At 43.0% G+C, this 15,082-nt stretch overlaps 1 protein-coding gene across 1 annotated transcript in view; it reads left to right on the top strand.

The window, feature by feature from the left end:
• Nucleotides 1-15,082, top strand: part of ABTB3 (ankyrin repeat and BTB domain containing 3) — a 759,809-nt gene that overhangs the window by 713,451 nt on the left and 31,276 nt on the right. Inside the window, exon 13 of the mRNA XM_086921594.1 lies at nucleotides 9,771-9,873. Coding sequence (XP_086777720.1) covers nucleotides 9,771-9,873 — 103 coding nt within the window. The remainder of the gene's footprint in view (nucleotides 1-9,770; nucleotides 9,874-15,082) is intronic.

Raw genomic sequence — 15,082 nt, 5'->3', positions numbered from 1 at the left:
AGGAGTCGTCCCAGGCGGAGGGCGAGGAGCCCAGGATGAGGACCTCCGTCTTATCTGAGTTCAGTTTCAGGCGGCTCATCGTCATCCACTCGGCTACGTCTTTCATCCCTTCGTGCAGGTTGGCTCTGGCGGCGGCGGGGTCGTTGGTCAGGGAGAGGATCAGCTGGGTGTCGTCGGCGTAGGAGATTATGTTGAGGTTGTGTTGGCGTGCGATGGCCGCGAGGGGGCTCATGTAGACGTTGAAGAGAGTAGGGCTCAGTGAGGATCCTTGAGGGACGCCGCAGATGACTTCGGTGGCCTCTGACTTGTACGGTGGTAGGCGGACTCTTTGTGTTCTTCCGTCGAGGAAGGAGACGATCCATTCCAGTGCCTTCTCCTGGATTCCGACGTTGCTGAGGCGCTGCACTAGGGTGCGGTGGCAGACCGTGTCGAAAGCCGCGGAGAGGTCTAGGAGGATGAGGGCCGCTGTTTCTCCGTTGTCCATCAGGGCTCGGATGTCGTCAGTGGCGGCGATGAGGGCGGTCTCGGTGCGGCGGTCTCGGTGCTGTGGTTGGCACGGAATCCGGACTGCGATGGGTCGAGGGATCCATTCGTCTCGAGGAAGGCGGCCAGCTGTTTGTTGACGGTCTTCTCAATGACTTTGGCTGGAAACGGGAGTAGAGAGATGGGGCGGTAATTCTTGAGTTCGGTGGGGTCTGCTGTAGGTTTCTTAAGTAGAGCGCTGAGCTCGGCGTGCTTCCAGCTCTCGGGGAAGGTGGCGGTGTCGAATGAGGTGTTGATGATGTCCCGCAGGTGGGGTGCGATGACAGCGTCGGCTTTGTTGAAGACGTGGTGAGGGCAGGGTTCGGTCGGAGATCCGGAGTGGACGGAGTTCATCATGCGGACGGTGTCTTCGGTGTTGACCGGGGTCCAGGCGCGGAGGGTGGTGGTGGGTGGCGTTGCTGCGGTCGTGGCGTGCGTCGGTTGAGTGCTGAAGCTGTTGTGTATGTCCGCGATCTTGTTGTGGAAATAGGAGGCGAGGGAGTTGCAGAGGTCTTGCGATGGGGTGATGTCGTTGTTTCCGGCGTTGGGGTTGGAGAGCTCTTTCACGATGTTGAAGAGTTCCTTGCAGTTGTGTGCGTTGTTGTCCAGTCGGTTCTTGAAAGCCGTTTTCTTGGCGATGCGGATCAGTTAGTGGTGTTTCCGGGTGGCGAGCTTGAGGGTGGTCCTGTTGTCCGGCGTGGGTTCCTTTCTCCAGGCTTTCTCGAGGGCTCGGCAGTTCTTCTTGGAGCTCTTGAGTTCGTCGGTGAACCATGGGGCTCTCTTACTGCCGGGTCTGCTGGGCGGGATCCTCAGAGGGGCGAGTTTGTCTGCGCATTTGCTAATCCACTTCGAGAGGTTGTCGGCGGCCTGGCTGGGGTTCGCTGAGCTGGCCGGAGGGTGCTGGCTCAGGGAAGCGGCGAGCTGGTCGGCTGTGATCTTGTTCCAGCTTCTTCGGGCAACCTGTTGCTGGTGGTGGTGGATCGTCGTTCTTCTGAAGGTGAAGTGGATGCATCTGTGGTCCGTCCAGTGGAGTTCTGTGGCGTGGCTGAAGGCGATGTCTTTGCTGGATGAGAAGATGGCGTCGAGTGTGTGTCCGGCGAGGTGGGTGGGGGTGGACACCAGCTGCTTGAGTCCAAGGTTGGCGAGGTTGTCGAGCAGGGTGCTGGTGTTGCAGTCGTTGTTGTTCTCCAGGTGGAAGTTGAAGTCCCCCAGGAGGATGTAGTCAGCGGAGGGGAGGGTGTGCGGGCTTTAGTATATGTTTTATTGTATATGTCATACATTGTTTGTATAATAATTGTTAATATTTTTAATACAGTTTGTACATTTTCAGTTCTTTTTAAATGTAATTGTTTATTGTAATTGCTTGTAAACTGTATAATTAATTTATTTTTTAATAATTAATTATCAAAAATAATTTCTTAATTACCTTCCCACTCAGATGGGGTAAAATTTACTATTCCCACTCCAGTCAGTGCAACAATAGAGAGAGATAGTAGTTTACTTCAAACAAATAACACATTTTAACAAAAAATATAAATAGTTACATTGTAAAAATATATATCTACATTTTAACAAAAATTAAACAAATTGCATAATTGTTTTTAAAGTAATTACTATAAACTAAAACAAATATTAATTTCATTAAAATACCACACTATATTCTCACAATAACAGCCAACAATTAAAATGTAATTTACATTAAAACGCATAACACAATTAACACATTACATAATATAAAGCACAATGTTTAAAACTGAATACATAATTTTACATGTATTAACTTCCTACCCTATACCTTTATAAACTAAACAGCACACACCTAAAATATAATTGAATATGACAATTACACAATTTACATAATTATCAATTGAATAATTAACATAATGTTATATATAATTTTTATATTGGTAAATTTAAAAATAATTATACAATTATAATATAAGTTAAAATTAATATTTTTAAAATAGTTTTACATTATATACATGTATGTAAACACACACTCTTTGATATATATGCTTGTGTGTTTGTTTAAATTAGTAAAAATGTATACATATTTTAAATAATATTTAGACATATTATTTAACCTTATATTAATGTGTTTTGTTATATGTTAAAATAGTTCAGTTTTATTTATTTAACCTACATGTACAGTAAAAAAATATATTTATGTATATATTTTTCGATATTAGTTTAAACGATATATTTTGTCATTACTGTTATACTTACCATTTTTATGTATAGAAAAACGATATTTTTGTGATCATTATTTTTGACACAATTTTTTGGTGTCACGATATTTATGGTTTCGCTACTTTATGAATCGTGGTGCATTAGCAATCTGAATGTAGAGGTCAAACAAAATAAATTAAGAGATCTGTTTTTTTCAGTTATTTTAAGGGCATCAAATGGATTTGATGCTTGAACTGCCTTTGTGTGGAAAACATTCAATTGCTGCAAAATATTATTCTGAAATCGGCAGGATGGCTGAGTGAGCTTAATGATTGCTGCTGATAAAATTGTTATGTTGCGATGTTTTGAGATCATGTATTTGATTCCCAGCAAAAGCAGGCTTAACCGTGCCACCTTCCTAGGTTAGTACATTGAATAGTATTATCTGTTAAATTATTTTGATTAGAATCCCTACACATGCATAACACAAAATGTCAAGGTCTCCATGGTAAAGGCTCTTATACTGGATTTGTAATCACTGGCACAGATGCACTCTCTTCTGTTTACCACATATTCAAAACATCTGGTCAAATTTCTGCTTGCCATTGGGAAAGGTCTAAAGTCATTCAATTGTCTACACTGTACATTCAATTGTCTACACTGTACATATTAGATCTCAGCCGCGGTCGGTGGGGGAGTACCTGCCGGGGCGGTGACGTGGGGAGGGGGAGGGGCAGGGTGGGGGTTAGTAATGTATGGATAATGGAGGTTTGCAGGTAAGTAAACATATAAATAAATCAAACGAATTTCGTTGCCTGCAATGCATCCCCAAATGCAATGCAGTGCGCGCGGCTGTTAGATCTGGGGATCAGGCCAGAAATATCTCAGAAGCAAGATGAACTATTCATATGAACAGCCCATCAACAATTTCTTCAGGCCCATGTTGAGGAATGATATTCAACCTCACTACACAGTATTAATGGAAATAGCCTCCCCAATGGTGGCATCGTAAAAGTAGAATATTGTTATGTCTGGTATATATTAGTTATATCCTATGAACGTTTACACACACAACCCAGCAAATAAGGAATCAGAAAATTAGCAAATGGAACTAAAAGAAAAGTATGCTTTGGCTTTTCTTTACAAATATGACTAATTGACTGACAACACTTATATAACACAGAGTACTCAAATTAATGTCTTGGCACTATGCTGAACAAACCCATTGAGCATCCTCTAGATCAAGGTGAGTTCCCTAATTGTGTTAAGATAGTCAAATGAAACCCCTTCTGAAAAAAAGACTCTGTGGAAAAAAGATGTGGAGACCTAGATGATTTGAAGAACGATGAATCATTCCTAGCTAAGACCATTGAGAGCTCTGTAGCTACACAACTGAAACAGCTCATTTAATAAAATTAAATAACAATATAGATTGCCTTCAATCAGGATTCAGATCATTGTACAGTACCAAGAATGCCATGATTCATCTAGCAGATTATGCCTCACGTGTTCTTGAGTGGATAGATTTCTGCCTTTGATAATCCTAGAGTTGACATCTGCCACTTACATCAGCTAGAAATTAATAGCTCACCATCTCAAGTAGTATGCTGCCTACAGTTTTTCCCAAAACTCCTCCCATGCCCCTACATTTTCTAGTCTGCTCTGCTGTTAATTAGAGCTGGACAAGGTTCCCAGAGGGGTTGTCCCCATTGTTTGGTGGAGTTGGTTGGGTCTCAATTTTTGGTGGAAGTCCCTGAGCATAAGTGTAGGTAAGAGTGAGAGAGTCAATTGTGACCTTGTTTGGGTTCCCTGTTCACTGTTCTTATGTTTGACACATGTATGGTTGGTTTGGATTCCACAATAACATTGGATCTGTGTTTTTGGGATGTTCTCTCAATTGTGCTTTGAAAGGTTTATCTCCATGGTGGCCTTCAATAGCATATGCTTATTGTGGTGGTTCTTCCAGCTGCGCCTCTTATTCTGAGGAGTTGCATGTCTCTCTGTAACCTGCTTATTTTCAGGGTCTATTCATGGTTTCTCCTTGGTTCCTTTGCTGGTGGCTCAGAGCATATACTGGCCTAGTGTGTTCCAAATTAGCTGAATGCCATGTCTGCTATTACAAATTGTCTCAATCTTGCCCCCCTCTCTGCAACAGGCAGTGTTCCCTAAATTGTGCTCCTCGTGGTTCAGGTTTGTATTTCATCACCATTGAATTTCAACTCAAACCCACTGGCCTCTTGTGTTTGATGAGCTGTTCATTCAGATGGTGATTGGTGATCTTGAAGGATGGCTATGGGTGTCAACGCTTCCTTCTGGTGTGCTCTGGTTGTCTCATGTTCATCTTTCTTCAGGTCCTTCTAAGTCTTCGTTCTATACTGGGTCAGTGATCTCTGTACCCAGTGGGTGTCCTCTTGTATCTTTAGCAGTCCTGGTCAACTAGGTTCACTTGCAGGGTCTGGTGATGGGTTGTTGCTCTGTTTAGCTTTGACCCTGCCTACAGTGATTTCCTGCCATCTGTCTCAAAGTGTTGGTTCTCTGGTTCTCTTATGAATGGTGTCGGTTTCTGAGCCATGGCATTGCTTTTGTCTTGGTGGCTGTGGTTGCATTTACTTGTAGAGTGAGGACCACTTGATACCCTGCTTAGTGGATTGGTGTCTTCTTCCAGATTTACTTTCCATTTCGCTGGTGTGACCTTGCTTTTTCAGCCTGTGGGCCAGCTGTTTTCCAGATTCTCTTTTTCTCGTTCTGGACCAGTTTGAGTCCCTGATTTGGCTTGGCTTGTTTGAGGGCCTCTGTTGCTATCTGCTGAAGTACATCTGTGCTAGTTGGGCCTTTTCAGGGTGCAACTAGCATATTTTGTCAACCTCCTTGAAGTCCACTTTCCTGACATTTGTGTGGGATGGAGTTTGAGCTTTCAGTTCCTTCTGCTAATGCATGATAGCATACATTGTTCTAGCTGACATTCAAGGACATGCTGTAATGATATAGGACAAGGGTGCTTGTTACTTTGCCATATATAAGGACTGTGACGAGGAAGAAGGATGATGGATAATGGCCAGTATTAATTCCAGTAATCATCAATACTCTGACCCCTAGCTTGTTCTTCTTCCATTAATTGTCAGATCTGGTATTGTACAGGAAGAGGAGGGAAAACATAATGGGCCCGATTCACAGAACTAACAAGACAAAATCCTAAACTTACTACCATTTTGGTATTCACAGAGGGCTCTTACTCATTTTGGTACTCACAGAAGGCACTTACTCATTAATGAGTAAGTGCATTCTGTGAATACCAAAATGAGTAACTTACTCATTTTGAGTAACTTACTCCTTTTGAGTAACTTACTCATTTTGTCCCCATTGTTTGGTGGAGTTGGTTGGGTCTCAATTGATGGTGCAAATCCCTGAGCGTAAGTGTAGGTAAGAGTGAGAGAGTCAATTGTGACCTCCTTGTTTGGGTTCCCTGCTCACTGTCCTTATGTTTGACACAAGTATGGGGGGTTTAGATTCCACAATAACATTGGATCTGTGTTTTTGGAATGTTCTTTCAAATGTGCTTCGGAAGGTTTATCTCCATGGTGGCCTTCAATAGCATGTGCTTATTGTGGTGGTTCTTCCCGCTGCGCCTCTCATTCTGAGGAGTCGCTTGTCTCTCTGTTACCTATTTATTTTTCATGGTGTATTGATGGTTTCTCCTTGGTTCCTTTGCTGGTGGCTCAGAGCATATACTGGCCTAGTGTTTTACAAATTAGCTGAATGCCATGTCTGCTATTACACATCTTCTCTATCTTGGCCCCCTCTCTGCAACAGGCAGTGTTCCCTAAATTGTGCTCCTCGTGGTTCAGGTTTGTATTTCATCGCCATTGGATTTCAGCTCAGACTCCACTGGGCCTCTTCTGGTTGATGAGCTGTTCATTCAGATGGTGATTGGTGCTCTTGAAGGATGGCTCTGGGTGTTATTGCTTCCTTCGGGTGTTCTCTGGTTGTCTCATATTCATCTTCCTTCAGGTCCTTCTCAGTCTTCGTTCTATACTCGGTCAGTGATCTCAGTACCCAGAGGGTGTTCTCCTGTATCTTTAGCAGTCCTTCTCAAATAGGTTCACTTGCAGGGTATGGTGATGGCTTGTTACTCTGTTTAGCTTTGACCCTGCCTACAGTGATTTCCTGCCATCTATCTCAAAGTGTTGATATTATGAATGGTGTTGGTTTCTGAGCCATGGCATTGCTTTTGTCCTGGTGGCTGTGGTTGCATTTACTTGTAGAGTGAGGACCACTTGATACCCTGCTTAGTGGTTTGGTGTCTTCTTCCAGATTTACTTTCCATTTCGCTGGTGTGAACTTGCTTTTTCAGCCTGTGGGCCAGCTGTTTTCCAGATTCTCTTTTTCTCGTTCTGGACCAGTTTGAGCCCCTGATTTGGCTTGGCTTGTTTGAGGGCTTCTGTTGCTATTTGCCGAAGTACAGCTCTGCTAGTTGGGCCTTTGCAGGGTGAAGCTAGCATATTTTGTCAACCTCCTTGAAGTCCACTTTCGTGACATTTGTGTGGGATGGAGTTTGAGCTTTCAGTTCCTTCTGCTAATGCATGATAGCATACATTGTTCTAGCTGACATTCAAAGACATGATGTAATGATATAGGACAAGGGTGCTTGTTACTTTGCCATATATAAGGACTGTGACAAGGAAGAAGGATGATGAGACAATGGCCAGTATTCATTCCAGTAATCATGAATACTCTGACCCCTAGGTTGTTCTTCTTTCCTTAATTGTCAGACCTGGTATTGCACAGGAAGAGGAGGGAAAACATAATGGGCCCGATTCACAGAACTAACTTAAGACAAAATCCTAAACAAAACTTACTACCATTTTGGTATTCACAGAAGGCACTTACTCATTTTAGTATTCACAGAAGGTATTACTCATTGATGAGTAAGTGCCTTCTGTGAATACCAAAATGAGTAACTTACTCATTTTGAGAAACTCACTCCTTTTAGTAACTTACTCATTATGCTCATTTATAATGCTTACTCTTAGTCTACACCTCTGTCCCTCTGCAGGGTGTTCCATTGTTACCCCCACCCCCCTCCCGAGACCTATGGGGTGTGGATCTTTTAATTTACAAGTGAGAACATTCTTACTTCTCTAACTTTTGTCTTCTATGTTGAGTAGTAGTCTGTAGTTCATGTGGTACACACATTCCCACTGGCCCCCACCGTCTGGCCAATTGATCACTAACCATGAGTGTTGTTACAACAGCCCTATACACAATCGGCTATTACTTGCTTGCCATAGTGCATGTTCAGACCATCAGTTGCTAGCATAAACGTAGCATCTATGGCACAACGGTCTCGCCTTTTGACTAGCACTAAGCACTTATATTCAGAGATTGATCTTTCAACACGACTGATAGATCTCTCTAACTCAGTGTTTGTCTTTATTGTTTGTATGTCTCTTTTTATTTCCAGACTATACAGGTTCCTCTAATACAGAGGTAAATCCCACAACTTTATGGTTTGTTCGTTCCACTTTATTTTTACACTGCATTTTTAACTTTCACGTCCTCTGGTAGGGTGGGCCTTATCGCGTCCACACCGCCGAGGTACATTACTAATGGTCCTGAAGAAAGCCCAGTAAATCTACACATAAAGGGCAGAAACATGTCGACCCCACCTTAAGTGGAAATAACCAATACATTAATTCGCACATTTCCCTACACATATTTTAACCTTGTCAGGCTGACCATTGAATAACATTTTTTTCTTATGGTACAGTCCTTTGACAATTTTAACATCACAAATTTTTCACATCACTGTCACAAAAAACCAGCTCAGCAGTATTCTGGCGTTGTAGCACACCAGGGAGGCACTCTGCTTCTCCTGGTGGGCCCGATGATGAAGCATGTCACCACCCAGGGTGGTGAGTGAGGGCTTCCAAGAAAACTCCTAATGATTTCCAACGTGAATCATATAGGTTGATTATCTTCTCTGTTTTTGTGCTTATTTCCCCTTTTTTTGACACTCTCCTGTTGTTTGACTGAGATTTACCCGGGGGACTGAGGGTGCCCCTTCCTTTTCCCTCACTCTCATATTGTTACTACCAATCATTCTAGTTCAGTCAGAAAGCAGCAGGTCCATTACAAACTTTTAAAAAGTAAATTTCTTTGTTTTACAAAGTGTCAACAGAACAAAGCAATAATTAGTTGCTCCCATACGATATGAATTCTTGTCAACATTTTTTTACAATCTGTTTGAAATTAAATCAAATTAAGGGCCTCATTGCGATGGCAGTGAGACCGCAACCAGCAGCCCGTCTGTGGCGGCCCTGACGCCAATCTATAGAATCGGTCCGACTGCCAGATTAAAACCGTTGCTTTTCCATTGGGCTCATGGAGCCCGTCGGGGCAGTGGTCGGACCATAATCCCTACAATAGGGCAGTGCCTGCTCAGGCACCACCGTAGGTATTACAATGTCAGTTCCCCTTGGCCTGTACATAGTGGTCCGACCGCCATGTACAGGCAGATGCAAAGGGACTTTGGGGCACCCCAGTAGGGCTCCCTTCCCCCATTGGCCTCCGCTATAGGGCTTGGTGGGCACATATGGTGTCCCCCCCACACACCCATGGGCCCAGTGCCTGGCAGCTCATGGTGCCTGGCACACTGTGCATGGATGTTTAAAACATGCCTATTTCAATTGTTGCTTGTGCTGCAGCCCTTTTCGTGCCACATCACAAGCCTCAATAGAAAATTGCATGGCTCCGGATAGTAATTTGGCGGGGGGTACCACTGACCACATGTCGCCCGGAAATCCATCCCGCAATGATGGAAGTCAGATGCTCGTCCTACTACCATCATAATAACGCCCTAAGTTTGAAGGTATAAAAATAGCAGTTATTTAGTTCTCAGTGTCAGCTTTGAAATGCTTCTTCTTAATTATTTGCGTGTTTTCAGCTGTAGCTCTTCTTGTAGATAAACTGGTATAACTTTATGTATTGTGTAATTTTCTTATCACTGGAAAATACCTTAATATGAACAAATTTGTATTATGTATAAACTAAGTCATTTCATTTTTGTTTTTACTTTGCAGATCCACATTTTCTCAATAATAAGGAAATGTCTGATGTTACTTTTTTGGTCGAAGGACGGCCCTTTTTTGCTCACAAGGTGCTCCTGTTTACAGCATCCCCAAGGTAAACAGATCCTTTTGGAAGGAAACATTTATTAACACAATATTTAGGCTGTTAATCATCTTAAAACTCTGACTAATAAAAAGATTATTACATAGCACTGAGGCTGTCGTGTAATGGTTCTGTTCTTCTTCTAACAAGGTTTGCCCATGCACATCCAATGAATAAATCCATTTAACCTGGCTAAATGACCAAGGGCCAGATGTAGGTAATTCTATTTTACCGATTCATAAATACCGAATGTTACCGATTCGGTATTTATGAATCGGTAAAATAGAAGTAGTGAGATGTAGTTAAATTTCTATTTCAATTTACCGAATCGTTAAGAATCGGTATTTACCGATTCGGTAAATACCGATTCGGTATTGCCCATTGATTCCATGGGCCTTGAAGCCCATAGGAATCAATGGGCGATACCGATTCGGTATTTACCAAATCGGTAAATACCAAATCCTGCAAGGGTGCAGGGGGTGTCACTTTGACACCCTCTAGCACCCCAAATACAGGCATGTCTGTGTGTCACATGGCACAGGTGTGAATGCACAGATGTGCATGCACACCTGAATTCGGTATTTTACCACCCAATTGGATTGGGTGGTAAAATACCGATTCTTATGGTCCTGTGACACTCGTAGGAGTGTCACCTACATGTGGATTTACCAAATCGGTAAAAATACCGATTCGGTATTTTACAGAATCGTAAATTTACCGAATCGGTAAATTTACCGATTCTGTAAAATGATGGCCCCTACATGCCAAATCCTAAATATTGGTCGGTAACGGCCGAAATCAGCCGTTACCGACCGGTATTTGACCTCCTACATCTGGCCCCTAATGTGGTTTTATACAACATCATTTCAAAAGGATGAAGTTCATTAATATCCCATAGCCAGAGTATAATAATTCAGGCTCCAATTAAGACCTTCTGAAACAATTTCAGTAAAATGAGGGATCCTAAAAATCAATAGTGGTGGCTGTCACTAAACCATATCTTAAAGAGATCAAAGTGCGCCTCAACCTAATACTAGTCAGAATTTCAGTGCTATTAGCTATTAGATTGTTTCCTTAATTATCAGCCTTGCGACTATAGAGACAAGAGAAAATGCACTGTTAAACAATTTCAACAACTTTAAGTATATACCTAAACGTGTTCTTTGTTTACATATTTTATTTCAGCTTCATATATAGTGTACACGATTTGTCCCACTCCTTTTTTCAGAGAATCCAAGTGTTAGGAATTTGTGCGCTTTTTATTGTGACAAAATTGTTGTTTGCACCTAACGTTAATAGCACCAGTCAATGCACATTGAAAATCTGATTGAACACTCCTTTGAGACTAAACAGTGCAAACTTGTGTCGAATGCCACCAAACTTCATCACATATCGTATTCAACATTAACCCCTTTGTAAAAAAGGACCCCTTTTTGCCTGGTCGCCCCATTTTTTTGCTGACTGGTATTGCTGTTTTCTGAACTCTGCACCCTCGAACACTGCTGTCCAGGCCCAGGATACTTGCTTTGAGCCCTGCAAAGTGGGAAGATTGGCTCAGCCACAATTGAAGTATTGAGTAGTTTTATAGTGTACAGTGTAGAAAAATAGAACAATGGGACCAAAAGTGTAGTGTCGCCTGTGGACTGTAGCACTTATAGTGCCATACACTACAGTGACAAGGAAAATATGGCATCAGGCCTACTTGTGTAACTTGACTTCTGCAATATTTAAACCTGTAGGCGAGCATGCGAAAACAACCCACAGAGCACCGAAAACACAGGTGACAGAAAATAACCCTACTTTTAAATATTCAATAAGTGACCCTTAAATAGGCCTTTTAGAAAACAAGGTAGGATGCATTGTATTTAGCAGTAGTACATGCAAGTATTAGTATTGGCATGTTCCCATAGTGACTAGTACCACAACATTTGTTTTCACTGTAAGGGACTGTAACTGTCCTATGAGAAAAAACTAAGGGCCCCATTAGGATGGCGGGTGGGCTTTGCCCGGCCGCCATCCTATCGGAAATCGGGACCGCCCGCCCTAAGGGCGGGGGTCCCGCACGCACCATTAGGGTGTGCCCGCCACTGTGGCAGGCACATCCTGTATTTTTAGTATTGTGGCGGGCGGAGCTCTGTGCTCCGCCCGCCACAATACTAAAAATGCTTTGCAGCATTTACATAATCAAAGCGGAAGGCACCGCGCGGTGCCTACCGCTTTGATTATGTAAATGCAGGGGGGTACCACAGGTACCCCCTCATGTGCCACCCCCCTTTGGCCTTCACTCTGGGGGCCCACAAGGGGCCCCCAGAGTGAACACCGCATGCCTTTCCATGGCGGCATTGCCGCCACGGAAAGGCATTGAAAAATGCCTATTGTAATATTGCTGGCGGTGTCTGACAGACACCGCCTGCATGTAACTCGTTTTCCGCCCCGGCCGCAAGGCGACCGGGGCGGAAAAGTGGCGGGCGGTGTTTTGCCCCGCCGTGGTCCCCCCCGCCATTGCAATCCGCCCGCCATCCTAATAGAGCCCTAGGTTCAAAATACTTCTATCTTTGGTTTAGGACAAGCTACTTTAGTGATTCAAACAATATTTTTAATGTTTATTAGAAATCCAATTCAATAATAAAGTCAGATTTATAAAACATATTTAGAAAAATTACTTTTAAATAGTACAACTTTGTCTGTCTGAACCTCAAGCAGGCTAGGTAGCATTAGGCTGCCAGCAGCTGGACAGTGTCAGTGCTTCCCCTTACTGAGGTGTGAATACTGCTGCAGACCAGTAACGAATGCTTAGGTCTTTTAGCAGGAAGACCTGAGTATAAGGCATGTGTCTTCTATGAGCTCAGGAAGGGTAGTTGGGGAGGTTTTAGGAACTTCATTAACTTAAAGCCTGCCCATCCAAGGTTAACTGTAAACACAGGAGAGAAAGCAAGAGTGACGTTGAAGGATTGGCTAAAAGTAGGGAGTGAGAAAGAACAGAAACCCTGGAAGCAGGTAGAAAGTTATCAAACAGCCAAGTTAAACTAGGCTCTCACAATAGGTATCTTTGAAAGAGGGAAAGTTGCCCGTCAGTCTCGAAAGTGTCCAGGGATGTAGGGGTTCTTATTTCTGGGGATAGGGAAATCCAAATTCTTGTTGTGTTCCTGGTGGATTGTACCATTTTGTACTTTAATTTGAACGTTATCAATTCTAAAAGTCTTTCCTACTTGATCTGGACCCATTGAATATTTCAGGTTCACTCCAAGGTAACCAGGACTGGCAGTACATAGAATTTAGGGGCATATTATCAAGGACAGGCGATACATTATCGGTGCTTTTATCGGCAGGAAACTGCCGATAAAGCGGCGATAATGGCCTTGATAATATGCTCTATGAATTCCAATCGAAGCCCATGTTATGTGTTCACATCTAACATGGGCTTCGATTGGAATCCAAAGAACATATTATCAAGGCCATTATCGCCGCTTTATCAGCAGTTTCCTGCCGATAAAAGCGGCGATAATGTATCGCCTGTCCTTGATAATATGCCCCTTAGTTTGTGATGCATGCTGTCTTGTAGATAGCTGTTTGTTTTATGGTAAGCCATTCAAAAGTTATCTGAACTGGTGAGATGTTATTCAGTCTCTTAGTACCAGCACCAAAACATGGTAATGCATGAAGCATCACTATCAGAGGGACATTTGTATTTTAGCATATCTGTAAAATTAATACCAAAGAAACAAATTAGCTAACAAAGACAGTATCACAGCCATTGAAGAGAAATGTGTAAAAGAGGAGCCCTCTGACCAGTGGAAAGTGTCAGACAACAATTTGTTGGATTTGGAAAACAGGATGATATGGTTGATAGTATTAAAGGCAACAGGAAGATAGGCGCCAGGACACCTCAGACAGAAAATATATTGAGATCATCCAGGATTGTATCCAGGACAGACACAGTTTGTCTGGTCAGTAAAAACCTAGCTTTAAGCAAATTAAGAGCAAAGGTATATCAAAAAAGCCCACGGTCTGTATACTAATAAGTAGTTTTTCAGTACTCTTAGCTGCGGTAGGAAGGAAAGAAGTAGAAAGATAAATACATGGGACCAGTGGTTACAGATCAGGTTTTTCATCTGTGAGGTGATATTGCTCTCATACAATTTATATGGACATGCAAATGACAGTTAAAAAAGAAGACACAGGATGTAAACCATTGTAGTAGCTGTGACTGTAAGGAAATGGACCTGGTGTGGGTCCAAGTTAAAACCTATTTTAAGGATGCTATCAAAGGACTGCAGACTATCCATAGACTCTGGAACGTATAGCTAAAAAAATATGTTCTCTTTAAATTCTCCTGGGAAATTAACATATTGAGCATGCCAGAATTTGTGCAAAAATGAAAGCTGAGTAAGATCATTTATATTACATTTGATTTCTGCCATTTTGCCCAATTAAATCAACCTTACCTGGACTTTGGGGTCAATTCCGATCTTGGTTGGAAGGGCTCCGAATCAGATTCAGAATTGCCTAAACCGATCCGGGGCCCCTTGTTTCCGACTGAATTGTTCACAGTTCTGAACTACCAAGAATGATGACCCTTGTTCAAAAAATACTGCCTGGAAAGCCTTAGCACTGATGGAATTGGTTCCGGAAGGCATTCAGAGAGATAGTGCCCTCGGGATCCCATTTGTACAGCTTTATGGAGTAGGTTTTCCAAGCCAGCAAGTACAATGAACAATTTGGACTGACTTTTCGATTTAGTTTGCCTGGATCAAAAGGGCTTCAGGAATCAGGCTTTGTGGGCCCGTAGCTGGCCCCCTTTCACCCGGGACCCTCTGAATCAGGCCTGTGGGGGTACCCGTGGGACCCTTTTTCCCAGCCATGCACAGTGTGGCAGGCACCAAGGGGTGCCCTCCACAGGGTGTACGATTATCCCCAGCTACCCCTTTTGTCAATGCGAGCCTGTGTTCGTGTTCGGCCCAGAGGCTCCCATTGAAGTCAATAGGAGCCGGACCGAATCGCATCTAGATGCATTCAAATGCATCGTACTCTTTCGGTCGGAGTCTCCCTGTCCAAGTCATTCAGAAAACATTCCGGAACTGAGTCGTTCTGTCTGCTTTCCGAACGAGATCAGAATAGGGCCCTTAATGTCTTTGTCTGGTGAGCATTAGAGCCATTTTACACCTTCAAACTCTATTTGTTCAATTCTTTCAGAAGGCAAACACCTGATGAACTCACTACA

This window comes from Lissotriton vulgaris, chromosome 1_1, assembly GCF_964263255.1.
Source record: "Lissotriton vulgaris chromosome 1_1, aLisVul1.2, whole genome shotgun sequence".
In the NCBI taxonomy this organism is placed as follows: Eukaryota; Metazoa; Chordata; class Amphibia; order Caudata; family Salamandridae; genus Lissotriton; species Lissotriton vulgaris.
The sequence above is the reverse complement of the archived record's forward strand: the minus strand, read 5'-3'. Positions and strand labels throughout refer to the sequence as shown.